The sequence below is a fragment of the Plectropomus leopardus genome, chromosome 20 (genome assembly GCF_008729295.1).
Source record: "Plectropomus leopardus isolate mb chromosome 20, YSFRI_Pleo_2.0, whole genome shotgun sequence".
In the NCBI taxonomy this organism is placed as follows: domain Eukaryota; kingdom Metazoa; phylum Chordata; class Actinopteri; order Perciformes; family Serranidae; genus Plectropomus; species Plectropomus leopardus.
This window is the reverse complement of record NC_056482.1, coordinates 3,571,701-3,589,884: the sequence shown is the minus strand read 5'-3', so window position 1 is coordinate 3,589,884 and position 18,184 is coordinate 3,571,701. Positions and strand designations below refer to the sequence as shown.

Sequence of the window (18,184 nt, the reverse complement as noted above, 5' to 3'; positions counted from 1 at the left end):
CTGTACATTGTACCTTTACTTTTATTGGCAAACTTTAAAATATATTTATGCAAATAAAAATGATTAGTACAAAAACGCACTCGATATACACATACATTATGCCAAGCTTGTGTCATACATCATGCTAAACCAGGGTCTAAATCTCTTCATGGCACATCAGAACACTGACGAGAGAAAATCATAGCGTGGACTTTAAAAAAAAATCAGATACATGAAAAAAAAGACCAAAGTTCAATCATTTATGTCTCAAGGAAATCCAATAAAACTGCAGAAGACTGCATCGAGCAAAGTGCATTAAATATCAGCTGTATTACCAAAAATATTTACAAAAAAAAACAACAGTAACTTAGATAGCTCAAAGCTTCAGTGAGGTACAAATTTCCTCCAGAGACAGAAAAAGTCGCTGTAAAGAAATCTCTGATTTGAGAATTAGCTTAAAAAAACGAACGCAGCACTAGCACTCGGTGCTCTGAGTGTTCCCTGAATTGGACGTATACGTGCTGCTCTTCTTGGAGTACTTGAGGGCGCTGAAGGAGACCTTCTTCCTCTCCACTGAGCGCTCGCTCCTGCAGAGAAACGTGTTCTTGACGTGCTCTCTGAAGTCCTCGGAGATGAAGTAGTAAATGAAAGGGTCGATGCAGCTGTTGAGACTGGCTAAGCACAGGGTGGTGATGTAGAATCCGTACAGCGTGTTGCTGGATCCACCTAACAGGAGGATGTAGTGCACCAGCAGCATGATGTTACTGGGAGTGAAGCACACTAAAAACATCACCAGCACAGTGATGATTAAGACGATGGCCTTTCGTCGCCTCTTGGCGATGGTGGGGTCCGCCATGCTGTTCCGGAGAGCCTTGAGCATGAGGACGTAGGATATGATGCACACAATGGTGGGAGCCACAAATCCAAATGTCCCCATCGTCAGGAAGTAGCCCGCTGCTATTTTCTTCTGGCTGGGCTTGGTGACATCATGGCAGGTGAGGATGTTGAGTTCTCTAACACGGACCTCCTGGTCGTACAGGTAGAGCGGGATGGTGAGAAGCCAAACCACCACCCAGATTGTTACGGAGAGGGCGACAGCCACTTTGTTGCTCCTGTGCTGCTGAGAGAACGGCTGGATCACGGCCCAGTAACGCTGGACGCTTATGCAGGCGATGAAAGCGATGGAGCAGTACATGTTGCTGTAGAAAAACGCCACCAGCACTTTGCACAACCCCTGTCCGTAGATCCAGTCGTTGCCGTTTAAGTGGTATGCTATCTTTAAGGGGACCCAAATGACGAAGAGCAGGTCAGCCAGAGCCAGGTTGGCCATGTAGATAGAAGATGGGTGCTTTTTCTTGGTCCGGAACAAGAATACCCAGATGGCCAAGGCATTGGAGGGAAGTCCCACAACAAATACAATGATGTAGATGATTGGGAGGAAGATGCTTGTGAGGCGACTGCTCAGGAAGTGTTTGGCCTGGGAGCTGACCAACACGCCATCGCTGGTCTCTGTAGAGGGGAAGCCTCTATTATCTGTTTCATATGAAAAGCAGAAGTGCAACAAGTTTGAAATAAATACAGGAACATTTTACAAATTTAGATAGAGAGACAGAGACAGCTTTATTTATCCCAAATGGGCAATTCTGTTTACAGTCGACCAGTCGCATAAAACAGTAAAGACAGTATAAAACACACACAGTCAACAGCAGCATTCAAACATAGCCATGTCGGCGCGATAGACTGACAGATGGAGAACCTGAGCATAGCAGCAACAACACATACTGTAGATCACTGCATGGGCAAAAGACTCAGCCATAAAGCTACCCAACACATACCGTGACAAGAATAAAATAAATAAATACATAAAACATGCTGCTCCCAAGATTTACTGCACTGACCCTTATGACCATAAGTTACTGCTGTCAGCAGCATTTAAAAGTCTGATGGCGGAAGGAATAAAATAATTCGAATATCTGTTAGTTTTCCTTAGAGGGGCAAGATCCAGAGGGGATCAAAGAGAATTCACAAGAGAGATCATGGTCAGACTGACTAAATTTGCCCTCAAGTGAAGCTCAGATATACTCAATCAGTGGTGAATTAAGTTTTCAGACCTTTAAAGGGGTAGTTTGGATTTTTTTTAAAGTGGGGTTATATAAAGTACTTATCCAAAGTTAATGTATTACTGCAGAGGTCAGTCAGCATACCCCAAGTTTGGAGAGGCAGGCTGGAGTCTGACATGGAAACTAAGCAATGTACTGCTGGTGAGGGGTGGGGGACAGCAAAAAAAAAAAAAAAAAAAAAAAAAAAAAAAATATAATATATATATATAATATATATATATATCTATCTATATATATTATAACAAAATTTTATAAAATAAATGTTTTCTATCCCAATAAAAAAATAAATTATAACAAAATACTAGCTTTCAGTGTAATAACAGTATTTTCTCTGTTAAAGTGTTTATGACGCACCATTAACAACCCGAACTATGCTCTCGTCAAAGCTGCCAGACTGCATTAAGAACAACAGTAATTTTAGCTAAATATATAAGCTGCATAAGCTGCTTCAAACAATTTGTTAGTTTTTGTGTTGTTGTGTGATTTTGGCGAAATATGAACTAAACCTTTTAAACAGCAAAGTCAAACAAGAACACAATCACATGAACTGTTCAAAGGCAGCAGTAGACGAGCAGCCCCTGTGTTCAACAAGCTCAAATCACTGTTTTTCTCAATGAAGTCTCGCTTTGAAGAGAGTGAGATAGTGAAAATACTATTAATATAGTGCTCACTAAAACTGACATTGAGATTTCTAGGTGGGATTTTTTTTATGTGGCTAAAATACATTTTATTGCTGGACTGCATTCACAGCAGTACATTGCATTCATGTTGCACTCAGGCCTCTTTCTCCAAACTGGGGGCGTGCCAACTGACATTTACTGTTAATAATATACTGTCTATGGACAAATTTCAACCCTACAATAAAAAAAAAAAGGAAAAATAAGGGACTATCCCTTTAACACTTTGAAACTGGATATATATTTTATATATATTTATAATGATCAAAATTGCACGTTTGAAATTATGTTACAAATTGTTATGATTTTAAAGTAGTTTTCCAGGTCATTACCTTGTTGTTGTTGTTGTTTTTTTAAACTGACTTTTTTTTTTTTTTTAAGGTAATTTTCTTGTACTTCTTACTAATTTCTTTCTTTAGTTGCTCGCTGCTGTCTTCTCATGTTTTGAAAGAAATTGAGCTAATTTGCAAAAGTTTCAAAGGGTTAACCAAAGCATTGTTGAAATGTAACGTTTCAATGTATCCGCCACATAATGTGCAAATGTTTGTGGTTTTGCAAAAACTTGTGCAGCATTTATTCTGTTGATTGTTTTGTTCATTTTTACTAAGATTTTTGGACTGTCTTGCACCATAGGAATAAAACATATGAATATTTTACTGACTGATGATTTGACCGACTTACTGAGTTTATTTAGATTAAGAAGGTGTAGAATTTTCTCCATACATAAAGGAACATTTAATCCTCCAGTTTCATACATTACATTCAAAATCAACACATCTGGAATAGGGGTCGACCACTATTGTTTTTTGGGGGCTGATAACAATACAGATTATTAGTAGTTAAACAATAACTGATATTTGGAACCAATATGCATTTACAATAAAAATGAAAAGAATTTGGAATATAACAAACTCCAACACAAAACTTTATTTAAATGCCTTTAGCAAACATTTAATCAAAACTGAACCTTTCAACATCATACACAGCATGTTCCCAGCATTTATTTTGTAATAAAGTCAAGTGAAAATGTAAATAAAAAAAGAAATAAAAATAGCTCCCTGAGGTTTTAGTAAGAGTTCCTTCCATGCTGACACTTTATTTGCACTTTTTAATTATTTAGTTTTATCAGCAATCATTAAAATAAAATGCCAACACAGATAATCTTAAAAATGCCAGATATCATCCCAAATAATCAGCCAGGCTGATAATCAGTTGTTCCCTCACCTAGATGTAAATAATTTCACTTACAGGAAGGGGATAAAAAAAAAAAAAAAAAAGAATAAAAACAGTCATGTGTAAAGTAACTAAAGTTATCAGATCAATGTAGTGGAGCTAAAAAAAAAATACTATTTATGGAGTAAAAAATAAATTTCCCTCTGAAATGTAGGCTAGTAGAGGTATAAAACAGCATAAAATGTAAGTACAAGTACCTTGAATTTGTACTAAATTAGGGTGCAGTAGTAGAGTCAGTGTTTTCTGCTTTGTGATACTTCATTGTACCACTGGACTCTTTCAGCTGTGATCACTTTGACCTTCTCTCTACTTCCATTTCGTCTTGTGAACATGACTCATCTGCATTATAACTATCCGCTTTACATAAAAACTTTGTTATAGTGTGATCAAACTACCTCTGACAAACTAATCCAACCTATAGGAACCCAAAAACCAAACACGCAGGGCATACATTCGACATATGCTCTACAATAAAGCGCTCTGTGGATCCTTATCATATGTTATCTGAATGTTCAGACAATTACAACCAACAGATATGAAAAAAAAAGAACTGAAACGTTACCTGTGGACAGGCAGCTGTGCACGCAACATAAAAACAGGAACAGGTGAAGCCATGGCGTCCTCACGGCCATGACCGCAGAGAGTAATATGCAGTATGTGCCGGGTGTGTCTGCTCCGCTCTATGTCGGTGTTTAAACTGGCATGTCTTCTTCACCCAGACGTTTTACACACCTGCGTGATGTCACCGTGTCCGAGTCACATGACCGCGCCTACGCAGGGCAGGTTCACGTGCTGTTGGGAGGTATTAAAGATGCCTTTTTGTCACAAAGGCAATTCTAGGTTGAGGTTTTGGGGGGTAAAATTAGCCCTAAGGGACTATTTGGTGCATTTTACGCGCTTTCCCTTTTTTCATTTTTTGGGTATAATTTTGGATACGTTCATGCATATGGCATACATTTTTGGCAGGATTGTGTATTTTTGTTTAATCTTAGAATTTCCAGCTCAGCTCCAACAGTAAATCTAAAATACACAGCGGACACTAAATTGTTACATCTAGTGCAAAAGATGCTCCACTTAAACCCATTCAAAGTGCAAATTTTGATCCCATAGCCACCGAAGCATTAAAATATCCTTTTTTTTTTTTTTTTTTTTTTTTTTTTTTTTTTTTTTAATTTCTGGTTGTCATCCTGGGCTTTTGCTTAGCAATTTGTCATTTTTACGATTTTCAGTGTATTTGGCATATGGAGAAAATACATGCTATTTTCCACTAGGTGCACTGTCACAATCAGTGTTGCTGCTTATCACTGACATATCCCAGGCTTGGTGAAAAGAAAGAAACACAGTGGCATCATGAAAAAAAGTACTGATGTTAGTTTAAAAAAAAACTGATTTTGAGGCTCGCATTTTGTGTGCAGAGGGGTATGAATGTGAGTATTTGACACCACACAAAAAATAATAATGTATAAAAATCAGTGTTGCTGCTGGTCATTGACATACCCTTGGCTGTAATACAAAAAAATCTACTTAGTTTGCTGCATATTGAAAATAACTCATTTTTTGTGGGGTTTTTTTTTAATCTAAAAACATAGTGGCATCATGACTAAACCTGGCATTTAAACGGTTACAATTCTGAAAATTAATGAATATTTGATATTTATGATTAGTACTGATATTGGTTAAAAAAAGAACCCAATTAAAGTAGAAATTCATATTAATGTATAATATTTTTTCCAAGCTTGATTATGAAAAGCACATTTTGTGTGCAGAGTGATATGAGTGTGTGTAATATTAAAGCAGGCCCTAAGGGGTTGATATTTTTCTGACAAAATTGAAAAAACATTTCCCACATGCAAATGAAGCGAATGTTTTTGTTGGACGGGCTGCAGCAGGAACAAGTTGCAGCAGGTTTCAAATGAGACAAGTGCCCTCTGCAATGATTGACTTGAGGTATTAGTACTTTACCTGTTTTCATTTCATGCTACATCACACTACATTTCAAAGGCTAATATTGTACTTTTTACTCTGCAACAATAATTTGACACATTTTATTACTTTACAGAGATTATTTATTCAAAATATATATCAGTTAATGATTTATGATATATTATGACGGATTGAATTACTCAGGCTAATACACAGTAGTTTAAATTAGCCCATTTAAGTGATTAACAAATATAATGCATCAATAATAATAATCTAGCAATATATACTGTATATATGCTGCTCTGAAATTGGCCATTCTACATTTTTCTTTCTGTATTTGCTTTTTCTTTTGTACTTTTACGTCAGTACAGTATGAATTTGGAACTTTTACTTGCAACAAAGTATTTTTTACACAGTACTGCTGCTGTTACTAAAAAGATACATCTTCCACACTGACTTCAGAATACATGTCATTTATAAAATAACAAGCATAATAGGACCAACAGGAGCATTTCCTTAAATATGATATAATTAAGATCACGGCTGGGCCCACTTCTGTTTTCTCCTTCATTACCTGTGACCTTATGAAGAATGCAGAACAGAAGCTACTTCATGCCTTTATATGTGAAAATATGCACAAGGGTGAGTGTGTGCAGCCTGTGTGATGCGGCGTGCTATTATTAAGTGCAGTGTTAGAGTTTGGTTACTGTGTGGTTGCCCAAATAGACGCGTCTTTGTTCACTGTTTCCTAATGATGAAAAACGTGCGTTGTCATCCATCATGCAGACTGTCCCAGTGTGACCCTCTGTTTTATGTTCTTGATCAGAATTTGATAATGACCCCTGAAAAATTGTGATTGGCAATTTTTTATTTTTTAATTTTGTGATTTGACAGTATCATAAGAATATTGAAAGAAAAATAAGACTGCTTCAAAGAAGTGAAATAAACTACAGAATAGCCAGCTGTGTTGGCTGGGATTGATATTCAATGCTATTTATTCAGTCAGTAGTTCCTTTACACTATGACAAGATTTCTGATTATGTGAATAGTACACAGTGAGAAAGCGGTAGTTGAGGTCAGATTCTATCCTTCAGGTTACCTTTAATTAACAGAACAGTGGCGCTATCTGCTGGAGGAGAAAAGAACCTGAACAATGGTGCAACAGCCTCATATATGATACACTTTAAGTACTTCACAATTCCGACCAGCAGAGAGCAGCATGAAACAAATATGCATTGGTTACCTTTAAAACACTATTACAATATTATATTCAGAGACCAAAAGTGGTAACAAAAAAGGTAGTAAAAATATATTTCTGAGTACAAAGTAAAACACGAATGACAGCTTTGCAAAGGTGAAACATAAGTGCTTTGAAATACGCTTTTTAGCAAAAAATACATATTGAAAAATACACAAAAAGACAAAATAGAAAGCAATTTGCTTCCATTAAATGTAATACCAACATGTTATCTTGCAGTTTATAAGCTCTTACATATATACAGTGCAAAAATAAAAGCATTTCATAGTATCAAATGTTCAGCGACATTGTTCTAGAAAACACATTCTTATCTAATCTCACTTTCTTCCTTCCTTCTGTCCGTTTTTTACTTTATTTATAAGTCCAAAGGCATGTGCGTCTGCCATGGCACATTGTTATGAAACCAAGAGTTTTAAGTATTTCTTTTGGCATGATAGGTTGAATTATCCTCCCCTTATTTTAATCAGGAAATAATATACAGATAGATAAACTCTGCAGATTAACTCTGTGTTCTTTAGCTCCTTTTACTTGGCCTTCATAATAAAATATTTCTTAAAATCACAGGTAGGAGTCAGTTAAGTCACTTTGAACGGTTAACTTTTAAATGTCAATTAACTGCCGGAAGATTTCTAACCATTTACACGTCAGTCTACAGGTTCATTTTTACTCCTTGGTTAACTGCAGTAAATCTGAACCGGGCTAAGTAGGAGCTAAAGTTAGTTAACTAGTGTTGCAAATTCTGCAATTTACAGCTAATAATGCCATTCTCACCCAACAACGTTGCTTTGGAAATATTGTGCCCATCCTCCAGTTATCCCCAAGCTCACCACATTGAGCAAGCAGTTCAGTTTTGAGCTGCAAAGCCCATTTGTTTACTGTGCTCTCACTGTTACCATGGTCGCCACTGTTAGCACTGTCAGCATGTCTTGTGATGCTAACATAGTCAACAATGCTATAGGGATTTTGTGGTCAAAATGAAGGTGTATACTGATTGGGTCAAGCTGGAATGGGCATTATTTCCTGTAGCAATGTGCTCCGGCACCTCGGCAGCTTTACCAGCTGATTGCCTAATGAGCTTCACCTCAAAGATTGGGCGATGGGTATTACACTTAGTTGCTATCACAGTGTTGAGGTATACCAGGATATACCAGAGTATATGAGTGAGGGTATACCAGAATAGACTACGGTAGTAGTAGTTTATTTTTGGGCCATTTATGGTATAAGACTTATATATATATATATGACATATATTTATATACCGTATAATTTTCAAGATTGGTATGAGGATATGGAAAATTAGATACTGCCCAAGCCTAATGGGCATGTTTTCACATGTTAACGTGTCAACAAAGCAAACAGAACATAAAAGTTAAGACATTTATGTCACAAACATTCAAATATCACCACCTTTAAATGGATAGCGCTTTGGAATGTGGTGCTAAAGCTCACTGAGGCAATGGAGCACCGCAAACAAAATGCCACTTGTAATAGACTTCCTTTGTTTCTTAAAAAATAACCACTTAGTTACTAGTTAATGGGTGTCGGCCTATCAAAAGCTAAATTAACCAAAATGGACAAGCCTTAATGTCTGCTTCATGTGAGTCTATCAGACCAGAAGCTTCTTGTACTGGCTGTTGAGGTTTGCTTGAAAAGAGTCTGTTTTGGTGACTGAAGAGTTTATTGTGGAGTTCTCTGTACGGCCAGATTTCAGAATTGTTCTGCTGCTGGATCGGCATGAATTAGAGGACGAATGGCTGCTGCTGCTCCCCCTTACAATCTTCTTACACCTAAGTGCACTGGACAGCTGTCTCTGGCACTGTGATGATCCAAAGTAGTACACCAGAGGGTCCAGGAGGCAGTTAAGACTTCCCAAACACATAAAGACCAGATAGACTGCGTAGGAGCCGTCGGGGTTGTCCTGGCTCATCTCGACGCCCTTGTTGAACTGCAGGTAGTGTGCCAGGAGCAGACAGTTTGTGGGTGTAAAACACAGCAAGAACATCACCAGCACAGTCAGAGCCATCACCACAGCTCTTGTTCTTCTGCGTGAGCGACCTGGAACCCCGCGTGGGACCCTGCTCAGCGACCAGATCACCCGAGTGTAGGACACCACAATGACGATCAGAGGCAGGAAGAAGAGGGCGCAGCACAGGGTGATGAAGTAGATCTTGTAGTGCCCAATTAGATCGTGCGTGCGCTGGATGTCATGGCAGGTGGTGATGCCCAGTTCTTCCAGGTGAAATGTTTGGTCAGAGAGGACAAGGGGCACTGAACTAGCACAGGAGAGAACCCACATTGCTATGCAGGCAATGGTTGCATTCCTCGGCCTTCTCCAAGCCAGAGAGTCGATGGGATAGACGACAGCTAGAAGCCGGTCCACGCTGATGCACGCTATGAGAAGAACAGAACAGTACATGTTCCAGTAAAAAGCTGCAGTGACCACGCGGCACATGACAGGGCCGAACATCCAGTTGTTGCCAGCAAAGTGGTAGGAGATCTTGAAGGGGAGCAGCGTGGCAAAGAGGAGGTCAGCGCAGGCCAGGTTCAGCATGTAGATGGCGGCCGGCTTCTTTGGACGGATCCTCCGAGCGAAGGCCAGCACGGCACAGATGTTGATGGGAACGCTAATGAGGCAGACCAGCGTGTAGAAGGAAGGGATGAGGACAGTGGACACGGGGCCCGTTAGAAACAGCAGCGCCTCCTCAGAGATGTGCGTCCTGATGACTGTTGTTTCATTCCGCACCCGACCAGTTTTGTTCAGTGTGTAATCATAATCAGGGTCATCAGGGTCTGGTATCGGTTCAACCGTGACTGAGCGGTCTGAAGCGGCAAAGGTCCTCCCTATTGCACTGTCTGGAGAGAGAAAAGAAATGTGTCAGGGTGAAAGAATGTTTAATCGGGGTATTCCAAGATAGATTTATTATCTATGTAGAGATTTTTATTATAGAGCAGAAAAAAACCTGTTGATAAATCGACAGAAAATAAAATGATTGTTTTTGATAATCGATTAATCTTATAAGATTTTTGTTTTTTTTAAACAAACATGCCAATAACTTAGCGTTGCCAGATTCTCAAATATGAATATTTGCTTAAAAAAAACAAAAACATTTTATTAAATTTAATTTCTTATCTCAGTATAAGACAAAAAAAAATAATTTGCACGTGTCAACTTGAGCCATATAAAACTATGCTGGGTTGGAAAATAAATACATAAATTAACAATAAAAAAATTAAAATAATCATAATAATAATATATCAGAATAGTAGCAGCCTAATTAATAATAAAAATGGTTTGAACACACATTGAAAACATTACATCCTTAAATTAATGAGTGGACTTACATGTAAACAAAAAACGATGGACTAGTTTAATAATAATAATCAAATCAAGTTTTTCAGTCATTTTGTCAGCAAAAATCGTGGGGGAAAAGTACAGTATTCACCTATCATAGCTTCTTAAAAAAAATATATGTTATTCGAAGCTTTGTGTTTTTGCTAACTGAATACATTTTTAATGTGAAGTTTTGGTTGGACAAAACAAGACGTTTGATGATGTCACCTTGGGCTATGGGAGGTAATGATAGGCATTTTTTTTACACAACATTAATCAAACAATGAACTTCAGTCCATAATAAAAGTAACTTTTTTTAGATCTCTCTTTTATTAATCTGTTTTCAGTCTATAATTCTTTATAATAGAGCTACAATTAACGGTTTTTAAAAAAGATTTACTGTAAAAGGTGACGTCATCTACTGCGTTTTTTGTTTGAACAAAATGTCAAATAAACTAAAGATGTTCAATTTACTACTATTATTATTATTACAACAACAGCAACACACACACACACACACACACACACACACACACAAAATCATCATATTTGAGAGGTTTGGACCTGACTGTTTACTTGACAATGTTGCGCTTTATGTTAACTTTATATTTTACTTTACATTATAATCTATTTTACAAATACTTTAAACGATTTTATATCTATCATCAAATTGATTTGCTTAATAATTTTCTATTTTCAGGGTTATCATACTGTAGCCAATAGGCTACAGCATTAGAATTGTTCTATAATATTTTACTGTACAAAGTTACACATCTTTCTTAAGAAACTTGTAAAAATCTTGTTTAAAACGTTGTTTTACACAGAAACTTGAAATCTTCTTACCGTTGCTCCTCGTTGCAGCCGAGGCAGCACGCGCACACACCAAAACCAACAGCAAAATTTTGACACACACCGAAAACATGTTGCCGCCGAAAATATCTTTGGATAATCCGCGTTGAGGCTCTCCGTGCGTCTCGTGCCTCCTCCGCTTGTTTCTGTTGCTGGTCACCGTCCGGTGAGTGTATCATAGAGTTGAGTTTCCGCCCACAGTCCGGAGGGTCCGGAACGCCCCCGTCCACTAATCCACTGCAGCCTGCACGCGGAGACATTCCTGCGCTCTGATGTCACTTTTCCCGTCACACAGCAGCAAAATTCAAGCAAAACTTTAATGTTTTGAGCTCTAAATGCACCATAACAGGAACAGGTAATTGGGAAAACAAAGTTCTGTTTTATTATTGTGATTCTGCTGAAAACCGGTGAGACTGCAAACAAGAAAATTACAATTGATAATGCTGAGAGCAAATATGAACCAGACCATCTCACTACAGCGGCAATATCCCATTTTAATGTATTTATTTTTAAACGTTTTATAGATATTATTATAGTATCATGAACTCTGCCGGCCATGATAAACACGAAGTGAATATCTGATTTTGTGGCAGTCTTACTTTCATGTATGCACTGAAGATGTGAAAATTCTAAACACTTGCAGTGTGCTTTACACTACAATATGAAAGTATTTGTTTTAACTTTAAAAAGTCAGTATCTGGGCTGCCTTAAATTTATCTAAAACAAGCTGAATCATCACAAGTTTTTTTTTATTTTTTACAGTGTAGGATCCAAGATCAACATGGCACTGATGGACTTTGATCAACATTAACGAATGATCCAGGATCAACATGGCAGTAATGGTCCTGGATCAACAACAGTAAACCAGCAAATCTACAGCTCAGTGGAAAATGTGACAAGAAAATTACCTAAGAATTAGTTTTTCAAAAAGGGGGAGGAAAGGCAAAATTATTTAAGAAAAAAAGTTCAGAAAACCATATGATTATAGTCATGTTAAAATAATATATATATACACACACACACACACACAGTTTTTAGGTCATGTTCTTGTTTGTTTTGTTTGTTGTTGTTTTTTCAGCTTTTTGACTAATTTCTCACTCATTTTTGGACTGTGTCTCGTTAAATTTATTGTTATCTTTTCCCCATGTTTTTGAAAGAAATCAAACTGATTTGCTCTAGATTCAATGGGTTAAAACTAATTAATGACGGCAGAGTTTGCTCAGCACTGTTTGATGATATGTACGTGATACAGCAGTTTCCTCCCTGCAGTAATAAAGAAACAGTTATGTTTGTGGTGCGAATTCAAAATACCTCACCTCTAATATGAAAATATTATATGTGTGAAAATATGAAAACCACAGTCAGCAGTAGGTATAGGATGCATCAGTGTGCATGTGTGTGTGTGTGTGTGTGTGTGCGTGCGTGCGTGCGTGCGTGTGTGTGTGTGTGTGTGTGTGTGGAAGAAAAATCTTCTGAAGGAGGGTTTTTCTTCCATCAGAGAGAGGAAAGTGTCTGATGTTAAATAATCTATTAAAGAAAGCAACATTCTTTAAAGCCACTTCTTTAACAGCATGTCTCAGCATGCACAGATTAAAATTTAAGGGACCTTCAGAATTTAAATTCTGGGTTCTTTAGAGAGGTTAAAGGGAAACTTTAGGATTTTTTAACCTGAACTCTATATTCCCATATTTTATGTTGAAGGAGCTGTTACACAGTTATGGTTTTTGCATGAAACGTTAAACTTTTGCTGTAGTTTGGCCTTTCCTTCAAACGACAACAGTGTTTCAGGAGCCTTAAAATGCAAACTGGGTTCCAGAGTGTAATCTTTTGAAAACGTAGACCTTTCTGTCGCTGTGTTAACTGGTGATTTGCAGATCCTGTGATAACAATGACATCATAGCTGCACTTAGCACATGCGCATTACATTTCAGTCAAACATCCATGTGCAACATTAACAACAATTGTGGAATATGAAGTGTGTTTAAGCCTCTGATTTTACTGAGATTAAAACTCCACCAGCAAAGTGTAGATTTATTGCACCACTATTGTGATCTTGTGCGTACATTCACCATCGTCTTCTTGTTTATATGAACTACTTGAACTACTTGAACTACTTCATGTGCAGGCGTGTGGTGTTCTTCTAAAAAGTTACACAGTCGACTACTGACCTGGCATGCATACTACAGTATGTACTACAGAGTTTTCAGTTGTTTTTGCAGATCTGTGTATACTTTTTCACAACGTCATAAAAACACACAAAGGAAAGACTTTTCCCTTTTTCTAGTCTAAATGTGGCCTGAGGGACAACAATTTCTGAAAATGGTGCAGTGTAAGTGAGACAGTACTGTGAGGGACTGCAAAACATGCTGAGGCGTAATCCCTAAGGGCAATTGTGCACTGTCAGCTTAGGTCCACACAAAAAGTTTGTTTTTGCCTCTGACAGGCTCAGATTGTTATTCTAATAGTCTGATATCACTGGACCTTACAGAGAAGTTAAATGTTTTTCTTTATCTTTCGCTGATCCAGCTGGTTTGTGGTAATATTTGGAGGCCAAAAGCAGGCTCAAAAGACGTGATAAAAGTTCAGTGAGTTTAATTCTAGATCTGGCAGCTGGCATAAGACAAAATGGTTAATGGAGACTGTGGGCAGGCAGAGTAGTTTCTGCTTTCTGCATCCTCTCTGAACTGCTTGTAGATGAGCGCAGACATGAGGAGTAGACACTGGCAAAATCTGATCTCAAGGACAAAGCCATCTTAGAAAATATACGTGATAACACTTAACAAATATTCCAACTATAAATAGTTTAGAGTGGCCGACGGTAACCACCACTGGAATAATTTTGCCGAAAGTGAAGGTGAAGCATCTTATACTGAGGCTGATGAGGAGGAGATGAGCTGCAGGTGTTTGATTCCAGTGGCCACGCTGTCCAGGTTACAGGTTTTTGCTGCTGCTTGCTGCAGCGGGTTCGCTCAATACAGCACCAATATCAAAAATGATGTTTCGATTAGTCACTTAGATTAGATTAGAAAGTCTTTATTGTCCCCGAGGGGCAACTTGTTTTGCAACAGTAGCCAACACAACCAATTCACACCATAATAAATACATACAACAAATAAATAAAGGCATAAATACATCTAACATAACATGTGCAGTAGATGTCATCATAGTTGATTATAATGAATATAAAACACTGAAGGTTCATCAATGATTATACGGGATATCAGGGCCTAAAGCTTATTTAAAAACCCAATAGCTGATGGCACGAATGTTCTGAGATATTTGTTTAAGAAAATGTAAGTATAAAGTTATATCTCCTCCCTCATGGCAGAAATCCAAACTCTGCTTGGAGAGGGTGATGTGGGTCTAACCAAAAACGTGGTCCAGGTTGGAAAATACTGAAGTTTACCTTTAAAACAGCAGTGCAGAAGTTGAAGTGGAAGTATGTTCAATCCGGTGACTAGATGAGACATTCCGCAGTGTACCACAGTCTAAAAATATACCATTACATGTAAAAGTCCTGCATTCAAAATATACAGAAAGTATTATTAGCAGTAGTGCAGTGCTTCGGAGAGTGGAGCAGGATGTGTCTTTTTTTCCCACAGTTGTGCTGTTGAAAGACTGAATGATGTTCACCATATTTGGTGAAAGGAGCATGGAGCTTATCGATCACTTCATTATTTGACACATGACACACACACACCAAGCTGGTGGCATGGAGATACGAGAGCCACAACTTTTCACTGTGCACCACAGCAGTATCTCATCCGTGAGAAAAACACAAACTGTATTTTTCCATGCAAGTGCAATCTTGTATCAGTTCAAATGAATTTTTGGAAACAAAGTTGTTGGCAGAGGTGAAAGCTTTTGATGTAAATGTCTGAATGGATGGAGGAGAGTTTTGGAGCTCCATGTGAGAGACACATTGATGGGACATACTGATAGTGCAACATGAAAAAAGTTTATATTGAAAGTTTTGTCACTCTTACTGTTTCTGTTTTACCTCTATTTGGATGATAATCACACTCGATGATTATTAAGGTTTTCAGGAACTTGATAACAAAGAACTACAGTTGCCATGATGCTTTGGGGACTGTAAACAGGAAGTATAGTGCCACATTCCGATGTCAAGACAAGACAAGCAACACTGCCTGAGGAGATTAGGTGTGCAGCATCCGTCATCTTTTAGGTCACTTCTTAAAACTACCTTTTACAGACTTGCTTTTATTTGATGTCACCTTTATTTACTTTTCATTTCATTTAATTTTATTTTATTCTATTTTGAAATCTCTTTCTCTATTCATTTAACTGCTCTTACTCTATTTACAGTATTTGTACCCCATCATTCTTATGGCCTGCTTTTACCATCTTGTCATCTACTTGTTCATCTATCTCTTATTCATCTGTTTTTATCATCCTATCTTTATTTTAACCCCACTGATGTGATGTCGTGTCAACTTGTCATCTTGTTAGATTACCTCTTTTATTTATTTCTATTGTCTTTTATTGCATTTATTTTTATATTTTCTAAAAACTTCTAAAAATGTGCTTTATTCTTGTTGACCTTTGTATATGTATTTTGTTCTGGCCTTTTTGACTGAACAAAATACATACACCTTTCTCTTTTTGGCTTGATTGTTGATGTTTATTTTTTTTAGTTCCTGCCTTTGCTTTGTCTGTCAAAGCACTTTGTAAACAACTGTTTTTAAAGACACTTTATAAATAATTATTATTATTATTATTATTATATTATTATTATTATTACTACATGTTTATTGCTCAAAGCGCAGCCCACAGGCCAATGGCCTGAACATGAACATGAAATGCAGACATTATATTTTAATCATGGTCAGTGTCACTAATGTCACTTTCACACAGCGACTACGTCAAACTGCGTGCCCCTACCAAGAGTCTGTCAGGTTAGGAATGAAAAACCAGTAGAAGGACAATAGCATATTGCGAGTCTGCCACTATACTAAGGAATTACGTTCTGTCATGAATGCTCGTGTTCTGAGCTGAATTTCCAGTATGGATGGCCCTATATGCTAGCTCCCCAAATTGGCCCTCTACCATCTAAACTTTGAGAACTCCTGCAGTGGAGGCTATACGTACAAAACAGACTACATGTTCTCTTCCCAAGTCGTCACATATTGTCACTTCGCCTTTTGTGTTTATTTTGTTTTATTTTTTTAAGATTTTTTATTTTTTGTTTTTTGCCTGAAGATAGGACAGCTTAAGCATGAAGGCGAGAGAGGGGATGACATGCATCAAAGAGCCGAGGCTGAAATCGAACCCACAAACACTGCGGTGAAGAGGGCAGTGTCAAGGCCTGTGACAAAAGAGATCTCGTGAGGGGGGAAGAGTCAGATCCAAAATATGGAATGAGACATTGACAGCCAGGTGAGTGTTGACTTTCTCTTGAATTTTGGGAAGAAATCCTATACATTATTTTCTTTAACCCCTTGAAACCTGAGGAAATTGGCCTATTAACAAAAAAGGTGGAAAATACAATAAGAAACGACCCCAAAAAGTATATAGTAGGAGATAATTACCTAAAAATTAGAAAATAAAACAAAAAAACAAAGAAAAATAAATGAAAACAACAAACAAACAAACAAGGAGATGACTTAAAAAGTTCTTTAAAATAATAAGAATCATTCAGTAAAACAATTTGAAACATAACATTATAATAATTCTAAATTTAGTTTTTGGACATTTTTTTCCCACTTGCTTTAAAAAAGATTTTTTTTCCACACTTACTGATTTCCTGCAACTTGTGACCTGCCAAGACACTCCTCGCCTATTTAGTTAGTTTTCAAAAGAAAGCAAACCAATCGGCTTATGTTTCAAACATTTAAACCTTTGCAGATGTCAGAACGCAACACAAGAAAAGTGATTTCATTCCAGGTTTCAAAGGGTTAACTCCCATTCCGCACACTCATTAAAACTTCCGTGTCACTCTGAACCAAAGTCAAAGTTGGCACACGAGCACAAGTCACAAAACCATGCTGACAAAATACACTTGTGACAAAGTGTTTTGCCACATTATTCACATGTCCTTCCCCTCTCTCAATCCGCCCCACGACTCTGACCTCACTCTTACACGATGACTCCAGCTTCACGGTGGTTCTGGAACATTTCCAGGTGTTAGCGCTACTTCTCTTGACATCGTCTAATGTGGAAAAATCTTGTACTCTTAGTCAGTCTTTACTCTGAAGAATAATGAAATGAACTCAATGAGCCACAGCTCATTGTACATGAATATATAAAATAAACACCATAAATACAATCCGATAAAGACACAATTGTCAGATTAATGATTTAGTCTCATATAGAGTATTTTACATGTCAAACAAGAGTGTAATGTTGCCTTCACATGCTCCTCTGTGATATTGTATTTACAGTATTTATGAGTTATGAGCGCATGGACGGCCCTTTAAAGCCATGATTAAGAGTGGAAAATTTACATTGACTTGATCACATTAAAATACTCAAACTTAACAACTTTTCCACAACACTGTCATACAGAAATATTAAGCTGAGTGCAAAGAACTGTGCACTCGTAAACACTAGATGCGAGGGTATACCCAGCTAGAAGGGAACATTCCCACAAAATTGGCATTAAGTAAAAATTGCAATACTTTTTTAAAGATAACATTGTAATCTAACAAACAGTTTAGTGCCTAAAAAGCCGCAGTTAACTTTAAAAAACAGTTTAGCTCTGTTTTTGGTCTCCACAAACTCCAGAGGGAAACATGTGTCCCTGCGGCTGCAAAATCTGCAATATGTTCACCAGAACATTCTTTAACTGTGTCTC

At 37.5% G+C, this 18,184-nt stretch overlaps 2 protein-coding genes across 2 annotated transcripts; both read right to left on the bottom strand.

Annotated features, from left to right (window-relative positions):
• Positions 1 to 3: 3 nt before the first annotated feature.
• Positions 4 to 4,724, bottom strand: f2rl1.1 (coagulation factor II (thrombin) receptor-like 1, tandem duplicate 1). The gene is made up of 2 exons (XM_042509307.1): positions 4,572 to 4,724; positions 4 to 1,512 (listed from the first exon to the last, which is right to left on the bottom strand). Exons 1-2 carry the CDS (start codon positions 4,639 to 4,641, stop codon positions 455 to 457), a joined length of 1,128 nt encoding a protein of 375 aa, XP_042365241.1. The 5' UTR covers positions 4,642 to 4,724; the 3' UTR covers positions 4 to 454.
• Positions 4,725 to 6,909: 2,185 nt separating this feature from the next.
• Positions 6,910 to 11,513, bottom strand: LOC121960043 (proteinase-activated receptor 1-like). Its single transcript, XM_042509637.1, has 2 exons — positions 11,365 to 11,513; positions 6,910 to 10,043 (listed from the first exon to the last, which is right to left on the bottom strand). The coding sequence occupies exons 1-2, from the start codon at positions 11,441 to 11,443 to the stop codon at positions 8,797 to 8,799; spliced, it is 1,326 nt and encodes a 441-aa protein (XP_042365571.1). The 5' UTR covers positions 11,444 to 11,513; the 3' UTR covers positions 6,910 to 8,796.
• Positions 11,514 to 18,184: the final 6,671 nt, after the last annotated feature.